Consider the following 22,421-nt stretch of genomic DNA (forward strand, 5'->3'; position numbering starts at 1 on the left):
ACCCACAAAATTTGCAGTCTCTCTTAGCAGCAGAACAACCTGTCAGAATGACCCAGGCAGACACAAGTTCCATTATTTCCCTAGAGTTAACTGCATTATTGTCAGGCTTCCCTGTAAAGCCATCTCATGCTACAGACTTTTGAAAACAGAGCAGTTGGCTAGGACCACATTCCTGTCAGCCACCTGTGTGACAAAGCTGTCATTTACTCCAGCACAGTTGCCTGTATTGAGTGTGCACCTCAGCCTTCAAAAACAGATTTGCTTCTTAACACTTTACTATGTCACCACTGATAAGAGCAATTACCTTTCTTAACTAATGTGGCTGAGAGACGCACACACATGTGGGTGTCTGTGTTAAGATAAAGACACAGGATGTTTCGCTTCCAGCCACCTACAAAGACAGTGATTTGTCTGTATAAGAAAGTGAGGTATTGAGAGTTTAGTCCAAGCAGGATGTGCCCTGTGACCCAGGCAACTGAGTCACTGTATGAAAAGTTTCACATGTTGAATTTCTGAGTTACTTTTAGGAGGTGGCTTATTTTCATGTCCAGTCTGAGGCTGGGAAGAATGTGAAACTGAATTAACAACATTTGACATCAGCAGGTTTATTGCAGATCTCAATTCTACAATCATTTTCTATGACAACAGAAGTGATAAAAAAGTGAGCGTGAAGACAAACTCTTGGCCTATTGTCCAAACTAACCTTTTTGAGAGTACTGAGGTCTATGTTGATGCATCTAAGCATCTGCATGACAGAATGCAAATAAAAATACATTTCACCTAATGTAAACGTTATGGGTGAGGTCTTGGGACGCAGCTATGCTGAGTGCAGGCCTGTGTATTACAGAGAAAGGGTTTATCTGGAGATGCTCAAAGTTATACCAGCTTGTGTAGATACCTAAGGATGCTTCTTGCTCTGGGTAGTCACTAAACTATAACAGCATTATAACCTTCTGCCTGTGGCATCATGGAAACCTTGGTGTACCTAATGAATTGGCAACTGCTGGCTACACTGGCAATGTAATGCCTTAGCAATATACTTGTAGCAAAGCATGCTCTGTTCTCTTAGTGTCACTGGCACTGCACAAAGGCACTACAGCAATGGCCACAGGCTGGCCTCAGATCTCTGGTTTGTTATAAACACTGCCCTCGGCTCTGTGTACGAGAGCAGCAAAATAGAGATCAGGGGGAGTCAATGAACCCTGCTGTTTCTGTGTGCTACAGCACGTCCATGCTCCTGAATTGCAGATGCCAAGGCATCACCTTTCACCTCAGAAAAAGGTCAGGAGAAGATTCCTTATTGTGGCAACCTTTTGATGTGTGTCTCTACTGCAGTGGACTGTCACACTGTGGCTGGAGGGACCTAGTATGAAAGGTGCTCCTATATTAAGAACAAAATGTAATCCAAACTGTAGTGGTGATTCCAGTAGGATTTTAATGGGACTGTCTGAGTCAGTCTTGCTTTTCTCTCCCCAGCTACACACTTGACCCAATTTCACAGATTCTGGCAACCCTCTGAATAGTTTCTGGTCTTTCCTTGGCTCAGCTCAGCTGTTTTCTTACGAGCCACTTACGGTGATGCCTATTAAAAGGTAAGACTCACTCTGCCTCTTATATCACTTGCTTTGCATGCTCAGAAGTGTCACAGTCCCTAGGAGAAACATGATTTACACCTTGTGCCACTAGGCAATGGTTCCCTGTGGGGGTGTTGTGCTGGGAGGCAGGGACAGTGTAGCATGCTCCAGTCATTTCCTATCCTGCTTTTGTCTGGGGAGAAGTTGAGTGCTGACCCTAGCAAGTTCTGCCTCCACTGGAAAGTGTTCTCTGTGCACACATCCCTGCTCAGAGGGACGTGCAGAGGCAATCCCCTCTCTGAGCCTCTGGGCACAAGGGGATCTGTACAGGAGGGAGCAAATCAGGGCAAAGCATCTGCCCTCCGTCACTGATCATGGCCCTGGCTCCTCAGAACATCTGTGTGCCGGTGCATACAGTAATCACACCTAGAGTATCATCTCCTGCTATTTGGCTGTTAGTATCCCAGCAAGGATTTCTGGTTATGGACTCTGTACACAGGGCACTACCATTGAGCACTCTAAGCTATGTAGCCACATCTTTTCCAGCTTCACGCAGCAATAACCAAAGTCGCCTGCAGCACGGAGGGCCCCATTTCATGGATTTGCCATGGTGCTGGTGCAAAGTCTGCAGTCTGTGTGGTCAGGGTTCTGCACACACTGAAGGAGCTGAACTGGCCTATGACAAGACACAAACCCAATTAACACCCACTTTGCAAGTACAACAGAATAATTCCACAGTTACTCAATGCCACCAGAAAGTTAAGGTGCACGTTACATCTGTGCTTACCAAGCAGGCATCTTGGCTTAGGATATTTTTTTTGGAGTTTGTAGGGGCTAGGGACAAAAGCAAGTGAGTATGGAGCAGAGGAGGGTGTGAGCTCAAACCATGTCAGCTACACTGCAATAACAAAAGTCATTCTAACAATGAAGTAAGATCTCTTGCACAGACGGCAGTTGCTGCCTCGCGGGAAGCTCACCACCTTGCTTACTCCTTGGGAACCCCTACTGCTACAACAGAAAGCTGTTGCTAACAATGTCAGATAGGATTAGATTTTTTTTTTTTTGCTAGAAGTACATTCCAGTGAATGAATTATTTTTTTAGTTGAGGAAGACATTGCTGACATGGACAAAAGCATGAGAAAAGACAGATGCTCAGCTGATAGGGACCCACATGGTTCTGCTTGCAGGCACTGCAGGGGAGTGAAGCTCACTTACATAGTCCATCATGAAGAGGTTTACTGCAGATGTAAACTGCTTATTTGAATAATGTTGCTCTGCATATAACATAGTAAAATTAATTGTCCATGTTGCTCTACATGGTTGTTTATGAATGTGTTAGCTGAGCTCTGACAAAGAGCCCAACTTGTTATCCTGTCTTACAAAGCGAGTTGTGACATGCAGCCATAAGTGTGCCAGCAACTCTTCATGATGTGTTACAGGTTATTCCTTGCACTGAGCCATAGGAGATCTAAGCTGCTATACATTTCCTTTTCCTCCTTGAGCTTATTTCATCATAGGCTCAAATAACCTGTACCTACTTATAGGTCCTGGGAGCACTGGTTAAAAGCTGCACTTAACCCAAAGAGAAAGTGAGTACACTAGCATCACCATTTGCCTGATTCATGCACCACTTTCTCTTAATTTTTTTCACAGTGTGCAGAGCATCCATTGATCAAGATCAGTGATACCTAAACATGATTAAAGCCCTATCACCAGATAAGGCATTTTTCTCCTTTGCAGACCAATTTTTCCTTATTTAAAACTAATGTCACAAACTCAGTAGTTTATAAAAATAGCTTTTTACATTGGAAATATTCTTATCCAAGTTCGAGTTTTTTCAGTTAAAAAGCTGTTCCTGATAGATAATAGTAATACCGAACCATTGCTGCTTTTCTAATGCCAATAAAGAACACTTGTGAAGGTCTCTGAACCCACAGAGGGATAAAGGGTGTCAGGCCTTTGTATCTCCTCAGCAGGTACATAAAGATTTCAAAGAAGTCAGAACTCAGGCTTCTGTTCCCTGGACTCCTGTTTTTCCCTCTTGACAGTGGTGAATTAGAGTAATTAATAATGCTTATCCTGTCTCATGATTCACTCTTTGACAAAGCAGCAGGAGAGAAAGTAAGCTCAAACTGCATCTCAGCAGATAAGACCGTCCTTGACATCCTGTGTTATCTGCAAGGAGGAAAGCTGCCTTACTTGGTTCTGACTTGTGTAGGTGAAAGCCTGGTCAGATGGAAAGCTGTTAAAGAAGGCTGGATTGCTCCCTCTCTGAAAGCGACTGAACATGCTCAAAGACAAAGGCAGGGCAGAGAGCAAGCCCCCACCCAGACTACATGCGGTCTGCACCACAAGTGGAAGCACCTGAGATGCAGACAGACATATAAAAGGGATGTGATGGCAGGAAGAGGGGAATCTGCTATGGCTTGCTGTAAACCTTGATTAAGTTAAGAGGGAGACAGAATATTAGCTTTATGTTAGCAAGTTTTCACCAATACAAGCAGGTAATTACCTGTAATTGTCTTCGCAGGTGATCTTAAAGTTTCGTTCTTCCAAGATGCTTTTTAACCTCTTTATGGAATGACCTGAGCAGGATTCACTGGAGAGAACAGCCTTTTATTACTTGTGTTTATTGTGTGCACAAGAAGCTCAGCTGAATCCCACCCGACGTCACTTCCCTTTATTACAGGTAAGATTCTTTCAAAGCTTATTTGCTAAGTGTTTTGCTGTGAACTCCATTGGGTTTGTGGAGGTTTGGCTACCATTGGGCTGTGGTGAGAGGACTGACACATGCCATAGACACACAGGGAGCCACTGAAGAAGACATGTAACCTCAGGATAAACATTACCTCCTGGTCCAGAGCACAGGGGACACATCAGGGCAATAATGCATCACTGGGGTAAATCCAATTCCTACTGTATGGTGTTAGTGGAAAGCAGGGCTAGCTCTTTGTTCACTGAACTTGCCAGATGTTATCAGTGATTCAGCAAGGAATACACATCAAAAAATAAAAGGAATACATACTCTTGGAGCTACCTGCCCCTCCTTCCTTGGGTGTGAGTAGAAAACAAAAATGCAGCTGCTGTGAACTTGGCACAGGAGGGGGATGTGTCAAGAGGGCTGGCAGGGCACCAGGTTGTTGAAGCCGTTGAGAAGAAACGTGATGTTTTTTGTGATGTTGGGAAATCATGGCAAAAAGGATCAAGTGCTATGTCTGGGGGAGCTAATATACAGGTTAATCAATGTCTCTTTCATTAGCAAACCTCTATGGAATGAGCCAGAAGAATATGTCTGGCCTGCTGCCCACAGGATAGATGTGTGCCTGTCAGCTGGGACAGATAGGTCAGTTTGTGTGGCAAAGAGGCAGTTCTAGGTATTTGGACTGGGTGGTGTTGCAGCACTGCAGGTGGTACCGTGTCAGACGGTGAGGCTGTCTAAGCAAGGGGCTCTGCTGGGTCCACACTCATTGCTGATCTGTGCTGCACATCATGGCCTGCTTCCTGACCCACAGCATCAAAGCTGCTCCCTCTGCCATGAGGGGTCCTTAGGAACAGGAGAAACCATGGTAGTGCATAATAACCATGTGGACCACAGAACAAGCTCTGATGATAGGGGTCCAAGGCACTGAGCCTGATGCTCAGGGCTTGAAATGTGATAACCTGCAAGTGAATCTGATTGGGATGAAAAAGCTTACTCAGAGGGGCTCAGATGTGATTAAAGATCACAGTTCTGGTGTCAGTAATTCCACAGTAAAGATTCAAACTACAGATTCATTACTAGAAATAACAGAACCTTTTAGCTCGGATGGGACTGCTTGAGATGATGTATTCTAATGAACATCAGCTAGAGCAGGCTGCCCAGGACCTATTTGGGCTTTGAGTATGTCCACAGATGGAGACTCCACAAACCTCTCTGGGAAGCCTGTTCCAGCATTTGAAATTGTTTTACCAAAAATTGTTCTGCTCAGCATAATTATACTATTCCTGTGGACAAACATACTTCTCAGCTTTTCACCCCTGAAAATATAGCCAGTTCTGTGACAACAATGCTGCATCCATAATAACAGTTTGTGGAGCTCAGCTGGGTTGGCAGGAACGTAAAGGACCCTTGAAAGCAAGGAGAATGTTGTGTCCTAACTGCAACTGTTCAGCAGAACCTGTGAAAAGTGCTACAGAAAACAACAGTGCAGATGTTACTCTTTCCAGCTAGGAGAGTGAATGTGGAGCAGGTCTGGCAAGCAGGTTGAAGACAGTGTCACTGTTAGTCACTCATCAGAACTGAGCTGTGCCCTCTGTCTTTCACACACTGCTCAGCATTTTCTACCAGCGTGACTTACCTTTGAGGTCCACCAATGTCATGCATAAGCCAAATGTGTACTGCAGAGACTCTTTCTGGGTTTAGGTTAAAGATCTCAATGCTTCCAAAGATGCTGCAAGAATGGGGCATGGAAAAGCAAAGCATTCTTAGTTATCTGAGAGAGACATACAACATTCCTCAAATACTACTGCTTGTTAGAGCTGCTGTTATACTCAAAGATAACCTTGCCGATGGATTTTCATACACTATTTAAGTGCCGCATTGTAAAACACTTTCTCTCCATTCTTTTTCCACTGCTGGGAGAACTTTTGAAGCTCTCTACAGACTGAAACAGACCGAAGTTTTCCCCATCTTTAGTGCCTTTTCTCCTCTTCAGCTTATTTGCTCTTGATTTGGTGTGGTGCAAGGGAAATGAAAATAGCTGTTGCCCTGACCAGCATATTCTTCATCTTTCAGTACTGTTCAAGACTGCACTTCCAGACAGGTAACCCAAGGAAGCACAGTCTGGAGGGGTAAAATCCAGTCAGCTCCATGAACAGTTAGAAATATGTCACATGAACAAATGAACTATAACAATGACATGACTTTGTGTGGTCAGAGCATACTGGACAGCCCAGCTGTGTATCTTCTGAAGGATTTCAGTGACAGCCACTGTATAGAAGGAGCTAGGTGAATCAGCTCTACAACAGCCAGTGGTTTGGACCCCTACATGAGTTCACCAAAACCCATTCTGCGCTGGGACTCGCTGGCAAAACCATGCTCACCAATTTGCAGGCATCACAGAAAGATCAATGGCAGCATGCTGAGTAAATACCTGCTGCTTCCAAAAGCTCCAGCTTCTACTGATCCATTGAGCATCACTTGAACCACACCACATGCTGCTTCTGCAAACTGAACAAAGCAAATGGACCTTATATGCTGACATGACAAGCAGCGCCACATCAGAATCAAGGTTAGCGGAGACTGCTGTAACCTCATTGATGCCATATACTTGTCCTAAACAAGATCTGGCCACTACTTTTGCACAACTTGTCAATGCAAAACCCCCAAACTTCTAAAGGCTACTGCAAACAGTGATAAAGCTGCATTAGTCAGCTATGAACTTGCCATCTGATGTTGTAGGGTACAGAAACTTTGCTGGTTTCAGTTTTAACAGGGCTTTCCAGATCCCCAGCAGCTACAGGCACCTGATGGGGCTCTAGTAACTTGGACTAGTCCTCAGATTGCTTTAACTCGGGTGGTAAGGACAAAGCAGAACAGAGGTATTGCTATTTGAAGTGCACACAAACCATCATATATTCATTAGCCTGTGACTCATGCTCTGTGTTCTTTTGTGGCTAGAAATTTTTCTCCCCAGTGGTCTTAGCAAATCTCATCACAAAGTTTTGTTTGATTTGATCTTTAAATTATTGGATTACGTCATCACCACTCCTTTTTTCTTTAACACTCATGTCAAATATTTAGACTACTAAGGTTACAACATAAAGTACCCACTCAAGATATATAATCCATTGGTAAGACAAAGACTTTTTTAAAAGCTGAACACAGGTAACTGTACTTATCAACTAGACCACTTCCTCTTAAGTAAAAAAAAATTGTGGCTCAGACTCAGATCTCAGGAGCTGCGAAGTTGCAGGAAAGTTTCATTATGTGTAATTTTCTAATCTAATAAGCAAGAGTTTTAGCAGATCTTAAATCTACTTGGACTGGAAAGCCTGCAGTTGAGCAAGCCTGACTCAGTAAGGTGGTTTCTCCTCCAGACTCTGGAAGTGAGGGGAATGATGAGAACACAGAAACTGTTTTGACCTTGGAAAACTTATGCACATGAGATTTCCCACAAACCAATTTTTATTATGGTGAGTAGAGGGACTTTTATGTACGTGAAAGCACAAGCATACAAGAATGGTGGTTTTCCAATGGGCCAGTCATCTACTACTAGTTGTATCAAGGGGGAAGTCTCAAGAGACTTAAAAAAAAATGTCACTCATACAAGGCAGTAGGTTGCTGGGTTTTTTTCCTGGCAGTTTCTTAGTGCTGATTCAACAAAGGCAGACTAACTGCTTAATTCAGACTAGCAGGACCTCCTTCATATGATGTGAGCTGGCATGTGGCTATGGGTGGGTACATCATAGGAACCTTGCCAGACACCACTGTGGGAGGATGCAATCTTCAGGCTTATGTCAGAAGGATGCAAAGGGATTCACAGCTATTTGCAAAATTTCTGTGTCAGTGTGGGCACTGCTCTCAACATTAGCATGCTCAAGTGCACTTTATTTTAGCAGCTGCAGTCCTGTAATTTAATTAAGGATTATTATTGTAAGCATTATTTGCACAACTTCAGCTGTCTGCCAGGCATTGTTCTAGATTTGGCTTACAATCTGTGTCCACAATTAAGAATACCAAACCACAGTGACATTAAATATTGTACATAAAATACAGGAACTTGGAAATGCAAATTTCCAGTGCCATGATTTTTAGCACCTGAAGCTAAAACTCATCTGAATTTTTCCTATTCCATGTTTTATGTCTAGTCTGCAAACTCACATTTTTGGCAGTGTCTTTCAGCAGCCATGAATTTGGGGAGATTTATTCTAGATCTTACCATCTTGGATGCCATTTTCCAGAATACAGATCCAGGGTTGCCCTCACATTCACTTCTTTTTGGACAAGACTCATAGTTGATTCCTGAGAAAAAATACATTTATAGAAGAGCTAAGGTTGGAATGAATATCGTTGTAGTGCTTATATGGCTTTGAGAGCTGATTAACAATGGGAAAAAGACTTGTCCCCTACCAAAGCAAGAAGGCTACAAGAGGAGAGGGGATTTGTACATATTAGAAGGATCTTCCTGTTTGTTCCCACACAGCTTCAGGGAGGAGGTGGAAAGCCCTGTATGCAAATAATTCTCAGAAAACTGAGAAGGGAAAACATGTAATTTTCAATGCAAGAAACAGGTTGGCCCTTCACAAATACTGTCCAATTGCATGGGGAAAAGAAAAAGTCAAAAAATTGCCCAACATTGTCAGTAATGCCAGCGGAGTTTAAAGATTGCTGTCCTTAAGCACCAGCCCAGGAGGAATGGACAGCAGTAACCCCCAAGTCACCTAAATGCTGTTCCCACCACTCAGACTGGCCTATGGCCAGGATCTTCCTGAATGACACTTTTGTTCTGCAAATTCTCCCATAGCACTCGTAGGAAGGAAGCAAGTAGTCTAGATAAAGAGGGCTAGATGTCACCATTAGCCCAAGCAGAAACTTGATGTTTTAATAACAACCAAAGCTGTGTTTTTTAAATCAGCCTGAGAACTAAGTATTACTTTCAGTCTACAATAACAGGGGACAGAAATACAGTTAAGGTTTTAAACTTAATTACAAGAAAAGAGGAAAGGATATTGTTTAGCTCCAGATATACAAGAGAAAAGGACAATCTGAAATTCCAGTGTTTATATTTGTCTTGCAAAAAATCAGAACGTATTACCTGGGGCAGAGGGATCTCCACACCATGAAACCCTATCAGCCATATAACCCAACAAGGTGTCTTCCAAGGTAAGGAAATTTTGATTGGATTTTGTGTAACGATGAACGAGGTCATTTGTCTTGCTCCAAAAGAGTGACTGTGAAATAAGGTACGATGTCTAGTAAGTGACATTTATGCTAGAGTATAGGTCAGGAAATACTGTCAGGACATTTCCCTGCAGAAAACCAAAGCATTTTCATTATAATGAGGGAGGCTTAATCTTTTTCTGAAATGCTGCAAGTTCACCTCAGTATGTTAATTCCTACTTCTGCAGCCCATGCTCCCATTTTCAAAATCTTTTGGGGAGTTTTTTTGTTGTTGTTTTGGGTTTTTTTGTGGGGGAAAATGGACACATTCAACCCATAAAGCATTTTGAAAGCAAAGGTTTGACTTGTTCTCATAGGACATATGCCTAATTCATTCTGTGCTCTAGAGCTGCTTGTGGAAGAACAGCTCTGCGGTCCCTCCAGCAGCATGGCAGCCTTATGCTCAGGGCACAGTGACTTCTCTGTCACATCTCCAGGATGACTCCTGTACTGAGGCCTGAGGCAAGCCTGACAGAGGGATGATTTCCAGGGATACAGTGTGAACAGGGTTACTGAGGTCCGAAGGTATTAACTGCAGAACTCTTGGCAATAAGTGCAAAAGCAAAATATCATGCTGCAGATTTCAGTTGCAGATGTCCCTGCTGGCTGCATGGGGATTGGACTAGGGGATGGTCCCTTCCAACCCAAACCATCCTGTGATTCCTGACAATCATTCCAGGCATGACCCCACCACTCACAGCACTGTGCAAAGAAGCCCTCCCACAACAATCCTCCTGCAGCAGCCCACCACGCATAGTGCTGTTACCTTGTTACAGGGTATGGGGTGGCTCGCTAACTCCATTAAAGGCTGATAATCTTCTGAGGTAATGTTACAGGGATTCTTGTAAATGAAGGCATGTTTTAAGGAGTCCCATATTTTTAGGCAATCCTTATTTCTGCCAAAAGATCAAAATATAATTAATTAGTGTTTACGAGTGTGTATGGCTATGAAAGGATGTCCCTCTGTTACAGTTACATACTACGGATCAGATTTTGAAAGAGTTCTGACTATGCTCAGGGATTGAAATGCATTATCCATCACAAAAGCAGAGCATCTTTGGCAAACTAAGTACAAAGTTCTAAAACATCTTTCTCTCTCTTTTACATTTTAAATTGCTAGCTATTGCAATATCTGAATGTCCTCTGGTTTTGTTCCATAGGAAGAGGAATGCTCATATCACACAATCAGAAGATCAAATTTGGTCATTATTCATACTAAAGCAGGAGAAGCAAATGTGGCAGCCTGCAGCTTCTACATTTCAAAAGCAGGGCTGAAAGACATTGCTTTCAGGTACAGTAAGACAAAAATATGCCCGTGTGTTTCCTTGCAGTGTTTTACCCTACAGAAATAGTACCCATAATTTTATCTAAACCAAAACCAAGGGTCTGTCTGGTTTGGACTTGGTATTATTTTAATTTATGCACTCATTTGCAACTACTGAGTTGGGATCCACAGTTGATTTGCACACGTATAACCAAGATCCAGATCAGGTGCTTGGTCTCCAGTGGGTGTTTTTTTTCAGTCTCCTGATTCTCCACTGTATTACATGTTCTGGCCCTTTGGCTCTCACTGGCCACACTTGTTTCTTAAGATGCTGCTTGGTCAGCCTAGGAAATATATCCCCATTCTGCAGACAGAAGCAGGGCTCCTTTCCTGCCACCGTGAGGAAATCTGTTCCCCAGTGCAGAGGAGCAATCTCGCCTCTGTACTGAAGCACTGCCATGCTGCCTTCCGGAGCCCTCAGAATACAACCTCCGGGATGGCTCAGGGCATTTGTGTTCCTGTGCTGGAGGTGGAGTGAAAGCTTTGCCTTAAGGCAATTCATAATTGTTGTCTGTCTAGTATGTGTTTTCAAGTCTGCCCCCCCACAGGTGCATGTCTCTTCCTTTTCATGCTTCCATGGTTCCAGTCCCCCTTAATACAGCAGTGATAGTGATTCTGCATCCCATTTTTAAGCAAATCTAATGCTGACTGCATTATCCTGCTGTCTGCATGTCTGAATGGAGCTGCTCTGTCTTTGACTCATCCGCTCGCTCTTCACAGTCTGCAGTCATCTCCCAGTGTGTTCCCATTGAAAGCTGTTTGAAGAATGGACTTTGTCTTGTTTGAAGAAACCAATGCCTTCAGAAGACCCTGAAAATAGCACGGATCAGTTAGTACATGACACAGCTGTAGCTTTGGTACCAGTTGGTACTCCGTAAAATGAAGGATGTATAATTTGATTCAAGAGCTCTAAAGAGATTAAAAAATTAAGTTATTAATTGAAGATTTCCAAACATTTTTTCCAGTTAATCTGCCCTACAGTTGTGTGGTCTCATTCCTGCTACTGAACTGGATCCTGCTCATTCCTGCTACCGGATTCCATTTTGGGTGTTAGAGAGCCGAACTGGAATGCAAAGAGTTGAGCTGTTTGTATTACACGGGCCATGTCCAAACTGCGGGGCCCTGAACCACTTGTCAGCTCCTGGCCAATTCCTCATGATCTGGACATGAACTCTCTTCCTTCCCTCCATAAGCCTTAAGGAAAATACACACAGAGGAGGCCAGACTGTCTCTGTGTGTCCAGAAGGGACACTGGAAGACAGTACAGTAGCCTGAGCCAGTATCAATAGTGGGAAGGAGCAGGCAATCCACTGCAAAACGTCCCTGGCTTTCCTCCCCTTTTGCCTCTATTTATGCAGTAAGATCTAAATTACCACTATGTATGATAATGGTTATTGGGAAGCCATACCACCAAGGTGGTTACTACAGCAGGTTTCCAGGCCCCAGCTTCTTCCAGTACTCCTCTGTGAAGGGTCCATGGTGGATGTGTCCTCATTTCTCATTCCTGGGGCAGCCCAGGAGGGCCAATGGCATCCTGGCCTGCATCAGGAACGGTGTGGCCAGCAGGAGCAGGGAGGTCATTCTGCACTGGTTAGGCTGCACCTCGAGTCCTGTGTCCAGTTCTGGGCCCCTCAGTTTTGGAAGGAGGTTGACTTGCTGGAGCGTGTCCAGAGAAGGGCAACAAAGTTGGGGAGGGGCTTGGAATACAAGCCCTATGAGGAGAGACTGAGGGAGCTGGGGTTGCTTAGCCTGGAGAAGAGGAGACTCAGGGGTGACATTATTGCTGTCTACAACTACCTGAAGGGGGGTTGTAGTCAGGCAGAGGTTGGTCTCTTCTCTCAGGCAACCAGTACATGAACAAGAGGACACAGTCTCAGGCTGTGCCAGGGGAGGTTTAGGCTGGAGGTTAGGAGGAAATTTTACACAGAGAGAGTGATTGGCCATTGGAATGGGCTGCCCGGGGAAGTGGTGGGGTCGCCATCACTGGGGGTGTTCAGGACGAGCCTTGACAGGATGCTTGGTTGCAGGGTTTAGTTCATTAGGTGGTGTTGGATGATAGGTTGGACACGATGATATTGAAGGTCTCTTCCAACCTGGTCTATTCTAAGTGAATTGTGCTGCAGAGCTCTATCTGGGCTGCAGATATCCTGCAGCTTGGCCTGTCTGATTTAAAACAGGCTTGAGTATTGCCACTGTACAGTGCCATCTGAAAACGTGGAAAGATCCTGGGGGCAGAGACAAGACAACTCAGCCTGGAGGGTCTCCAGACACATGGCTGAGTAGGACAATCCTGACTTCATGCTGAATTTAATTTGTACTATACCAGTCTGCAACACAGGGGCAGCTCCAGCTGATTAGGGAGGACACCTCTTTATATGAACCAGATTCACCTCCAGGTGAATAAGGGCTAATAACAATAATTATTTTTTCACTATTGTCTTGTATCCAGAGGCTAAATGCACTTTCAGTAACAGTCACTGCAGAAACAAGAAGCCAAAGTGCAGACACTCTAGGAGGCACAGTCATTCTTTCTGGCTGCACTGTCTTGTCAGGCTCCATTCACATGTTTTACTTGCCAGAATTTAACTTGGGACAGAATGACCTCCCTGTTCCTGCTGGCCACACTATTCCTGATACAGGCCAGGATGCCATTGGCCCCCTTGGCTGCCTGGGCACACTGCAGGCTCATGTTCAGCCTACCATCAGTCAGTAACCCCAGATCCCTCTCTGCCTGGCCACTTTCCAGCCACTCTGACCCCAGCCTCTAGCACTGCATGGGGTTGCTGTGACCAATGTGCAGAACAAAGTTGGCGAGGGGTTTGGAACACAAGCCCTATGAAGAGAGGCTGAGGGAGCTGGGGTTGCTTAGCCTGGAGAAGAGGAGGCTCAGGGGAGACCTTATTGCTCTTTACGACTACCTGAAGGGAGGTTTTAGACAGGTGGGGGCTGGTCTCTTCTCCCAGGCAGCCAGCACCAGAACAAGAGGACACAGTCTCAGGCTGTGCCAGGGGAGGTTTAGGCTGGAGGTTAGGAAGAAGTTCTTCACAGAGAGAGTGAGTGCCCATTGGAATGGGCTGCCCGGGGAGGTGGTGGAGTCGCCATCATTGTAGGTGTTCAGGAGGAGACTTGATGGGGTGCTTGGTTGCATAGGTTAGTTGATTTGGTGGTGTTGGATGATGGGTTGAATGCGATGATCTTGAAGGTCTCTTCCAACCTGGTTTATTCTATTCTATTTCTCTCATATGATATACAGGTTTTGCCTCATGTCTCAAAGAGATTACCAGTCTTGCAGAACTGTGATTTTGATTGATATATGAAAAAAAATCGGCAGAAAGAAGACTTCAGGACCTGTTAATCCCAGCTCCAGGAAGACACCTTTTGAGGTAGACGCTCCTGTCCTGTTTCACCTGTCCCTTTTTACAGCACAGCAAGAAAATATTCTTCTGATGTACAGCATTTAACTGACATTGAACAGAGATAAAGTAGAGACCTGCTGTAGCTCTGAGCCTCCTAAAAACTATATGAGAAGTTTGCCAGCACTTGGCATGCTAAAAATTCCAGCAAGAAGGATTTGATGTCAAAATGACCACTTTTGCCTTGCCAAAAAAAAAAATGCTTGGGAAACAAACTCTACTCTCAAGGCTGCTCCCAAGTTCTCCCTGGGAAGTTCTCAGTCACAGAATGGGTTCAGAAGAATTGTTTACAAAAGAAAGGAAAGGTAGTTTTAGTTTACTGATTAATTAAATTTACCTAATGAAGACACAGGAGTCCACAGTAAATATGCTTTTGTACAACACTGCATACTCTCCTCTGGTTTTTGTTTGTATGTTTGAGGTTGCATCATATCTACAAATATCCTATCTTTATGCACACTGGACTTCTTCCTTTGAGGCTAGCTTTGTTTATGATGAAATCTTTAAGCCCTTTTGTCCTTCTACAAAATCTGAACTATTTAATCCAAATTCAGTAACATGTAAAACAAATATATTCTAATTTTATGCTTAATTTTTTAACACTTTCAACATTTTTTTTAATTAATAGAATTTAGGAAATGCTGCTGAACTAGTGACTAACAGAAGGAGCACTGTGATATCTGCTGTGAACTCAACAACTGAACCTGTAACACTTTCTCTGGAAAGTGAATTTTGCAGAACTTGCCATCACCTTTTGGAGACAGAAACTACATCCAGCACAGCACTGAGTAATGGCTGAGATACAAATAACCATTAAACTACACTCCCTTATTAAATCTGAATGTTAGATATACTGCAAAGCACATCCTGCATTTGTCCTCACAGTTGGGTAGAAGTTGTACCTTCCAAAGAATTTGAGTATTTCTGTCTATGTACTTTTTATATGAATATCACATTTAGCTATCAAACAGAAGCTGGGTCCAAGGACATTTCCATTAGCAGCTATCCTAGCAGCCAAACCTCAATGTGCATATTAGAAGAATGGGCATCTTTGGCATCATTATCTGTTGCATATCAGTACACTGGGCTGGCTCACCTTCGAAGAGTATCCTTTCACTTAAAGGAATGGGATGGCATTCGGCTACCTGGCAAAGGACTATTAACATAGACATTTTAATTAATTTTTTTTAAACTGGGCACAATGAAGCTAATTCATCCGCAACTGAATTTGATTAATTGATATAATGTCAAGGATAAGCTTAATCACTTCTGATGTCAGTTGCACCATGAACAATGTTCTGCTTTTGGTTCAGTATTGGACCGACACTGGATGCTCACCACCTTCAGAAGGGCAGTATTTCCTTGGAATGTGTTGTCTCTAGTTCTTCAAGCAAAAAAAAATTGAGAGGAATGCTCTAAGTATGGGGCCCATTTGAAATTTGCAAATGCTAAATTGCTTCCAGGCTGCTTTGTAGAGAACTCAGTCAGCTCGAATCACTCTACTAGGCAGAGATTCTTCCTTGGTCATATGTGGTCTCCCCTGCAACCAATATCAGCTTTTCAAAGTCTGGAGTTTTCTTCCTAAAAGATGGAAATGTCTTCAAGATATTTCAATTGTGGCTGTGTGCTGAGGTTCTGAAGTTAAAGCTAGAAAGAGTCTCTCTATGTAATTGTCTTTTGCAAGGATCAAACCTCACCAGCAGTTGCAATTTGTATAAGAAAATCCAAAACTGTAATGCAAATATGCACCGAAGCACTCAGAAATCTGGCTCTTTAAAAAGTCAGTGAGGAGTTCGTGGTTAATGGCATCAGAACAACTCACACTCTGCTAGGTGTCTAAGGCATCATCTTCACCTGCAAAAGCCCAGACATTTCACAAGGAGAATGCATATTAAAGGAGCTAAATGGTGTAGCCATGTTTCTGCATGTAACAGGCACAGCTCTGCCTGCATGTCAGTTCTGCCTCTTCTGTAATGTGTGAGGGCTGCAGACAGCAGTACAATCTACACATCTGTATTCAGTTTAGTTTTTCATGTGAGCTTATGAATAGTCCTATCTGTATGTCGTCAGAAACTGTGCCATGTACAACAGCCTTTATGCCTGCACGGACAAGAAACCCTCGGTAACCCAGAATCCTTTTGCTACCTTTTCCCCCCTAAATATTTCGATTTTTTGTTTTCTTCTGCTGTCCCTTCATTTCTTCCAGCCTCGCCATGTCTTACTGCTTCTTTGAAGTGGTATTTTCGGAGCCGCTGCAAGCCCAGCCCAGGCAGCTGTGGTTGGACTTCTCTGCAGAGAGTTTGAGCAGCGGGTGGGAGGAGTTCAGCGCAAGGAGCACACTGCCATCACGCGGGAGACGGACTTCCCAGGAGCAGCAGCTGAGGCCAGCCCCGGGGGTGCGCGGTCCTTCACGCCAGGTGATGGCCTGACCCGTCACCAGACCACTGAGTCAGAAAACAGGGATGTGAGTGAGTACAACAGACCAACTTCATTCCTATAATTGTAGCACTTCTGATCTCCCATCAGGCGTCTTTGTGCTTAAAGAATCAGACAAATGGGAATTCAGAGAGGTCAGCCAATACACTGCCATCAATGAGGAGGGTGCTGTCTGCTGCTTGTAGCATTAAGATAATACAGAGAGGGAAAATTGTCAAGGGAAAGGATGACAAAAAACAAATTATGGCAGAGCTGTCAATCAGTGTCTCCAATGTGCACTAGCCTCTCACTGCCCACTTACATTATTGCAAAGTGTCTGCCATCATAACATTTATGGTAACTGACTTTTTTTCAATATGAGAATGACATACTTGATTTTTTTGATTTTGTAGTGTATTGCTCTCTTCCTTAATTAAATAGTCCAAAAGCCAGTAAAGAAAACATCAGAGGAAATGACACAGCATAAGAGACAGAGATCCCAAACTCTGCCTCAGAGAAAAGGCTTCTGGAAAGGTTGCCTAAGGGCAGAGCAATTAAATTCCCCATGGCAGAAGTGGGGAGAATGGAGGTCTCTAAAAGGAGGATGTACAAGGTGAGATTTCCACAGGGGGCACCTCAGGGCTGTGTGTTTGTGTATGAGGAGTGGCCTGGAACAAATGGTAAATCTTTGTCACGTTGGTCCTTCACCTCTCGCAGGACTGAGAAGGTTTTGAGGGCTGGTGTGCTTATCGCTTTGGTTTATAGCTCCTGAAGTATTTTACGTGAGTCTAGAACAACACTAAGCCTTATCACCCTTCCAGGAAGGGCTGAACCAAGAGGTGACAGCTATAAACCAGTGAAGACTTCATCTACCACAAGCACATATTTTTTTTTGCTGACCGGATTTCAGCTTTCCTGGGTGAAAAGCCAAGCTGCTTAAGCAGATGGGTGTTTTCAGTGATGCTCTGGAAGTGGGATGCAGCCTCTAGAAAGATAGAATTCTCACCTGGACTGTATTTTGACTAAGGGTTGTAGTTTCTCTGCAACTTAAGCTTCCAAGTGAGTGCCATTGTCATCAACAGATACAGAGGGAACAAATTTAAGCTAGCATCATAACTCTTGATTAGAGGGTGTATTTTTAGTGTTATTTTTAGTATTAAACTTGGAAAAACACTTCCATAAGAATGATCCAAATAAAAGGATTTTATAGCAGAGAAACAATGACTTAATGCATCTGAGGGGTTGGTTGGTTTGATTGTTTCTTTCCCCATAACATGAATTCACAGTACGTTGGGGTTCTTTGTGGAATTAAAACTGTTGGGATGTGGCATAAATGCAGTAAGTCATGCTTCAAGAGTGCAGGTGTCAGCAGGACAAGGGAAGAGAGGGAGATTTAGCATGACTGTGAGTGAGCTTCTTGATAATACATCTTTTCAGGGTCACCTCCTGGGAAGACAGACCGCATCTTCGGCAACTTCAGACACTTGACACGAGATTCGCGTTTGATCATAGAAAGAAAAGGATCTATTCCTCCTAGCCCTATGGATAAGCAAAGTGATATTTCCCCACAGTACTCTGTGCTGTTAAACAGTTCTTGAGTTTTAACCATACAATGACAACTGAATGATCCCACGTCTGAGCACAGATGTTCGCACTGACATCTTCACAGATGTTACAGAACTAAACTGGGGAGAGGTAAGAGGAAACAGGATTCCTCTTTCAGCAGCAACAAGGTCTAGGATTTGCTCATCCAAGCATTTAATATATTCGATTCTAGGGTGGTGCTATGATTTAGACAGCCACCAGCCATTGCTCTGTATAGCCAATCTATAAAACCAGTAAACAGAGAGAAGGTAGAAAACAGGCATCTAACTGACTGTGCATGACTCTACATTTGCATAAAGTTGCATCAGAAACTGAAGTGGAACAGTATTTTATTAACAAATACTTAATAATGTGTAGAAGACCAGTACAGAATTATATTCCTCTGGTTTCTGGGTTTAAAATCAAAGGAGACTTTCTCAGCAAGGAGAATAAATGTTGGCAATTAATTGTCTCAAGCACAAATGATAGTTACCCACTGCCATGTGAACTTGTCCCTCACTAAAGAGAAAATTAATTCTTTCTAATGAGCTTCCTCTAGGAAGAGATGACTATAAACCCCAAATGCAGTCCTCTATTACTTCATGCAGAACTAAATAATTATGGAAACTAGCTTCAAACAGCATGAAGAATCATTTGAAGGACCAACTATAGAACCAGTAGCCGCTGCCTCTAAGTCCTGAAGTGCTAATAACTGTCCATTTGTGCCTAATTGTTATATTCCAATTCCAGATAAAGCTCAGTTCAGTGTGTCTCAATGATACATCCCTTACTGCCTGATCTGTCCCAGGAGACATCAAGGTCCAAAACCATCATCAGGAGCAATGGGTAAGTTACTGTGCCAACTGGCCTTGACTAGCACTGCTTTTCTGAATGACCAGGACCAGGAACTGACCTGGTCCTGCAGAAGGCTGGAGCTGGTGAGCAGGCAGCTCTGTGCACGCCACTTCTCTTGCCTGCTCTGGTCGCGCCGGAGCGCATCCCTATGAAGGGAAATCCGCAGCGTATGAGAGCTGTGAGCGTCCTGTTAGCCACAAGAGGGAGTCCAGATCCGTATTTTTTCCCCAGAACAAGCCAGCTATTCCAATTGGAAATACGGCACTCCCAAATGTAGTAAATAGTCACATTCCCTAACTCCTGAAGTAAATAAACTCCTATTAAAAAAAAAAAAAATCATCAAAATGGAAACTTAGTGTCTCTAATAAAAAAAGTAAAGATGAGGAAGCATGCATGAGTTTACTGCAAGCAGACCTTTTTACAGAAATGCACGTGTTGGTGTGAGATTAAAGGGGTATGACAAGACAATGCAGAAAATTATGAGGAAATCAGAAGATTTCTAACCAAGGCAGTGAAGTTCCCATGGTGGGAGTAGTGGTAACAAAAGTTCTGAGTACAGGGCACAGCTTGCTCAGCTCATAATCTTGTCCAAGTTTCTGCACTTCACTGTTCCTACTTCTTCTCTTTGATTAAGAGCACCAAAGATCTCATGCAATGCAAGATCCAAGGTCAGCAATAATGATGAAAGAGCATGGGATGAAAGAGACAGAGCTCTCTGATGTGTCCTAAGGGCACCTGCTTCATTATTAGAAAGGACCAGCACCAGGAGCAGTTACGTGGCAACCTGCACCAAGCTCAGCAGGATCAGAAACAAGGAATCACAGGTTGGTTTCCCAGAAAAGCACCTGTTTAATTTTTTGTTCAGGAACATCAGGTGTACATAAATGAACATGTGTTTAACTTTTTTCCAGTGTTAAATGCCTTGGATAAGCTCATCTCTAAAATGAAAAGATAAAAAAGGTCCTGCTATACAAATTCATTTCATCTGTAAGGACCTAAGTGCTTCTATGACTCTATACTTCTCTTGAAAACTAGAAGTGATGTCACAGCCATTAGGCTATTGAATACTCTTAGGTTAAGAAAAGCACAAAATGCTATGCCTTGTAAAAATACCTTTTTAGAAAACTTATATTCACAGGTTTGTGATTTTTAAAAAGGTGTCCTTGAGATAACCTTGAGATAACCTCTTATTCCCAGCATATTTGTGGTATGGATTCAGACGGGGGGTGAAGGAAAATGTAGGTGACAGTAGCTGAAAACTTTCACACAAAAGTGGTTTTCACAACTTTAGCACCATGATTTGTAAGAAACAAACATAAGTAATAAAGGCTATTAGGCTGCAGAATATTTTCAGTTTTCAATATTGAGTGCATACTGCTTTAATAAGTTCATGGGAGCTTTTAGAACTGTACATGGTTTTCAAAAGGTCCAGGAGCTCTTAAATTTTATTTGTAGAAGAATCCCACTCCCCTGCACTAAATTCACTGAAGTGTTTAGTGTAAAGCATGAATTTCAGTCTCTACATGCTCCGGCTATGACTTTCCATGTGTTCATTTCCCTTTAAATGCTGCCAATCAGCTTTTTCATACAGCACCAGACATACAAGGCCAAGAAAAGTCCAAATGCAAGCAAAGTACAGCTTTGTTCTCTTTAACTCAACGTCATGAAGCTGAGAGGTACCAATTGCTTTTTTCCCTTGTTTCACACTCAGCCTTTCCCTAGGGCAAAGGCTATAAAAATATTAGTTCTCAGCCCTTATATGCTGTTGCAGAGCTGGGCCCAGGGAGTCTTCTTCTGCAGCGGAGGAGTGGTGGGGTGCTGGGAGTGTCACACTGTCTGCTGGCACGGGCTGAGCAAGGACCACCACTGGGTGAGGGTTCTGCCTGGGGCTGCCATGCTGGCATTGTTGAGCTCTCTGCACCCCCCCCCCCCCCCCCATGTGAGCTGTCTGTGGTCACTGCAAAGTCCTACCCAGATGCCAATGCATCTGTTTTGCATAAACCCAAGCCATTTCTGAACAATTTTATAATGTTTTTGCCTGCCCTATAAATCTGTGCTGAACCTTCTCCTTTTCCTTTCTACTGTGTAGTTTTGGTTACATGAAGACAGTGTCCCATGTTACAGGAGTTTTGGCAGATCAGCTGTACAGCAAATTGCTTCATATCCACATACTCAAACCTGTTCAAATCCAGCTTTTATTTTAGCTGCCTTACAGGATGGTGCAAAATCTATTTATAATTATGTTTTGACCTAGGTTTAGGATTACTTTCATTGGTGCTGCAGGTAGTTTCCTTCAAAAGCCACCACTTGGGTATGGCCAGCTGCTGAGTTTGTACCTTTTGCCAGAGAGCTGGGGCTTCTCGCTCTGGTTTCTCTCCTACCACAAGCCCAGAGGCCATGGCCGGGTGCAGGTGGCAGGCAGCTCTCTTCTGGGAACTGCACACACCTGATGCACAACCGAGACTGCTACTTACCCCAGCTCAGGGTACCGCGCGGTGACGTAGTTGTAGCATCTTCCCAGGACGACTTCCTGCAGATTCTTAGTGGTACCTCTGTCCTTCCACTTCAGCATTTTGGGACCGTCCTCTTGCTCTCTGTGAGTCAGGAGAGAGGCCAGCACGACGGCGAGAACGAGGGCGGCCAGCAGCACCACGATGCCTACCAGAAGGACGGTTCGCTGCCGCGTCCGGGCAGAGCCCTGCTGGAACGGCATCCCGCGAGGACTGCCTGACGAGCAGCAACAACTGCTCGCCCGGCGCGGGGGGAAAACAGCTGCCGAGGCTATCACCGTGCGCCGCCCCCCAGCCCTGGGCTCGGTCGCGCCGGCTGCGCTGGGGGCTGGACTGAGGCGCCGCCCGTCCCAGGGTCACCGCCCGGGCGGCGGTGGTGAGCCGACTGCGGCTCGTTACCGGGCTCCGTCGGGGCAGAGCCGGGACCACCGGTCCAGCGCTGGAAGAACGTGAAGCTGCTGCCCACCGGACCCACTCCCTGCGGGTCGGGCCAAGCCCGGCGTTCCTAAAGCCGAGCAGTGACTTTTCAGAGCTCGCCCGGGGAAGGTGAGTGCCTCGCTACTGCCAGCCTGCTCTTTCTGGCTTTGCCGCAGCTTCTCCGAGTGCACCTTCCCGAAGTTAATCAGCGGTAACTCTCTGAAGTGAATCTCAGGAGCTTACTCACAAAACTGCCAAAGCCGTTGCTCAGGTAAAGAGCCCATTGCAGGAGCGTGCTCCAGCAAACGTGTGAGTAAAACACGACTCAAAACGAGCCCGGTCTGTTTTCTCCAAATTCATTTGTGGTTTAAACGGCAGGTGTTAAACCCAGCTTTATCAGAGGGAGTT

The 22,421-nt window shown here is 44.2% G+C and overlaps 1 protein-coding gene across 2 annotated transcripts; it reads right to left on the minus strand.

The window, feature by feature from the left end:
• Window positions 1-338: 338 nt before the first annotated feature.
• On the minus strand, window positions 339-21,966 carry LOC104309173 (ADP-ribosyl cyclase/cyclic ADP-ribose hydrolase 1). Of its 2 annotated transcripts, XM_009910456.2 has the most exons (8): window positions 21,561-21,966; window positions 10,262-10,391; window positions 9,371-9,506; window positions 8,495-8,577; window positions 6,707-6,783; window positions 5,912-6,004; window positions 4,087-4,173; window positions 339-2,250 (listed from the first exon to the last, which is right to left on the minus strand). In XM_009910456.2, the coding sequence occupies exons 1-8, from the start codon at window positions 21,797-21,799 to the stop codon at window positions 2,169-2,171; spliced, it is 927 nt and encodes a 308-aa protein (XP_009908758.1). In that variant the 5' UTR covers window positions 21,800-21,966; the 3' UTR covers window positions 339-2,168. The 2 variants fall into 2 exon arrangements, with proteins under 2 accessions (XP_009908758.1, XP_054028266.1); XM_054172291.1 differs by lacking the exons at window positions 339-2,250; window positions 4,087-4,173 and adding an exon at window positions 5,688-5,731.
• Between the last annotated feature and the right edge of the window lie 455 nt (window positions 21,967-22,421).

This window comes from Dryobates pubescens, chromosome 23, assembly GCF_014839835.1.
Source record: "Dryobates pubescens isolate bDryPub1 chromosome 23, bDryPub1.pri, whole genome shotgun sequence".
Classification (NCBI taxonomy): Eukaryota; Metazoa; Chordata; class Aves; order Piciformes; family Picidae; genus Dryobates; species Dryobates pubescens.

What these genes read in the sequence shown, in the direction of transcription:
- LOC104309173 (XM_009910456.2), bottom strand. Translation starts at nt 21,799, where the DNA reads ATGCCGTTCCAGCAGGGCTCTGCCCGGACGCGGCAGCGAACCGTCCTT. An exon ending in GCGCGGTACCCTGAGCTGGG is followed by an intron (nt 10,392 to 21,560) that starts GTAAGTAGCAGT and finishes ATCTTTTGGCAG; the next exon opens with AAATAAGGATTGCCTAAAAA. An exon ending in ACCTGCGAAGACAATTACAG is followed by an intron (nt 2,251 to 4,086) that starts GTAATTACCTGC and finishes GTCTTGTCATAG; the next exon opens with GCCAGTTCAGCTCCTTCAGT.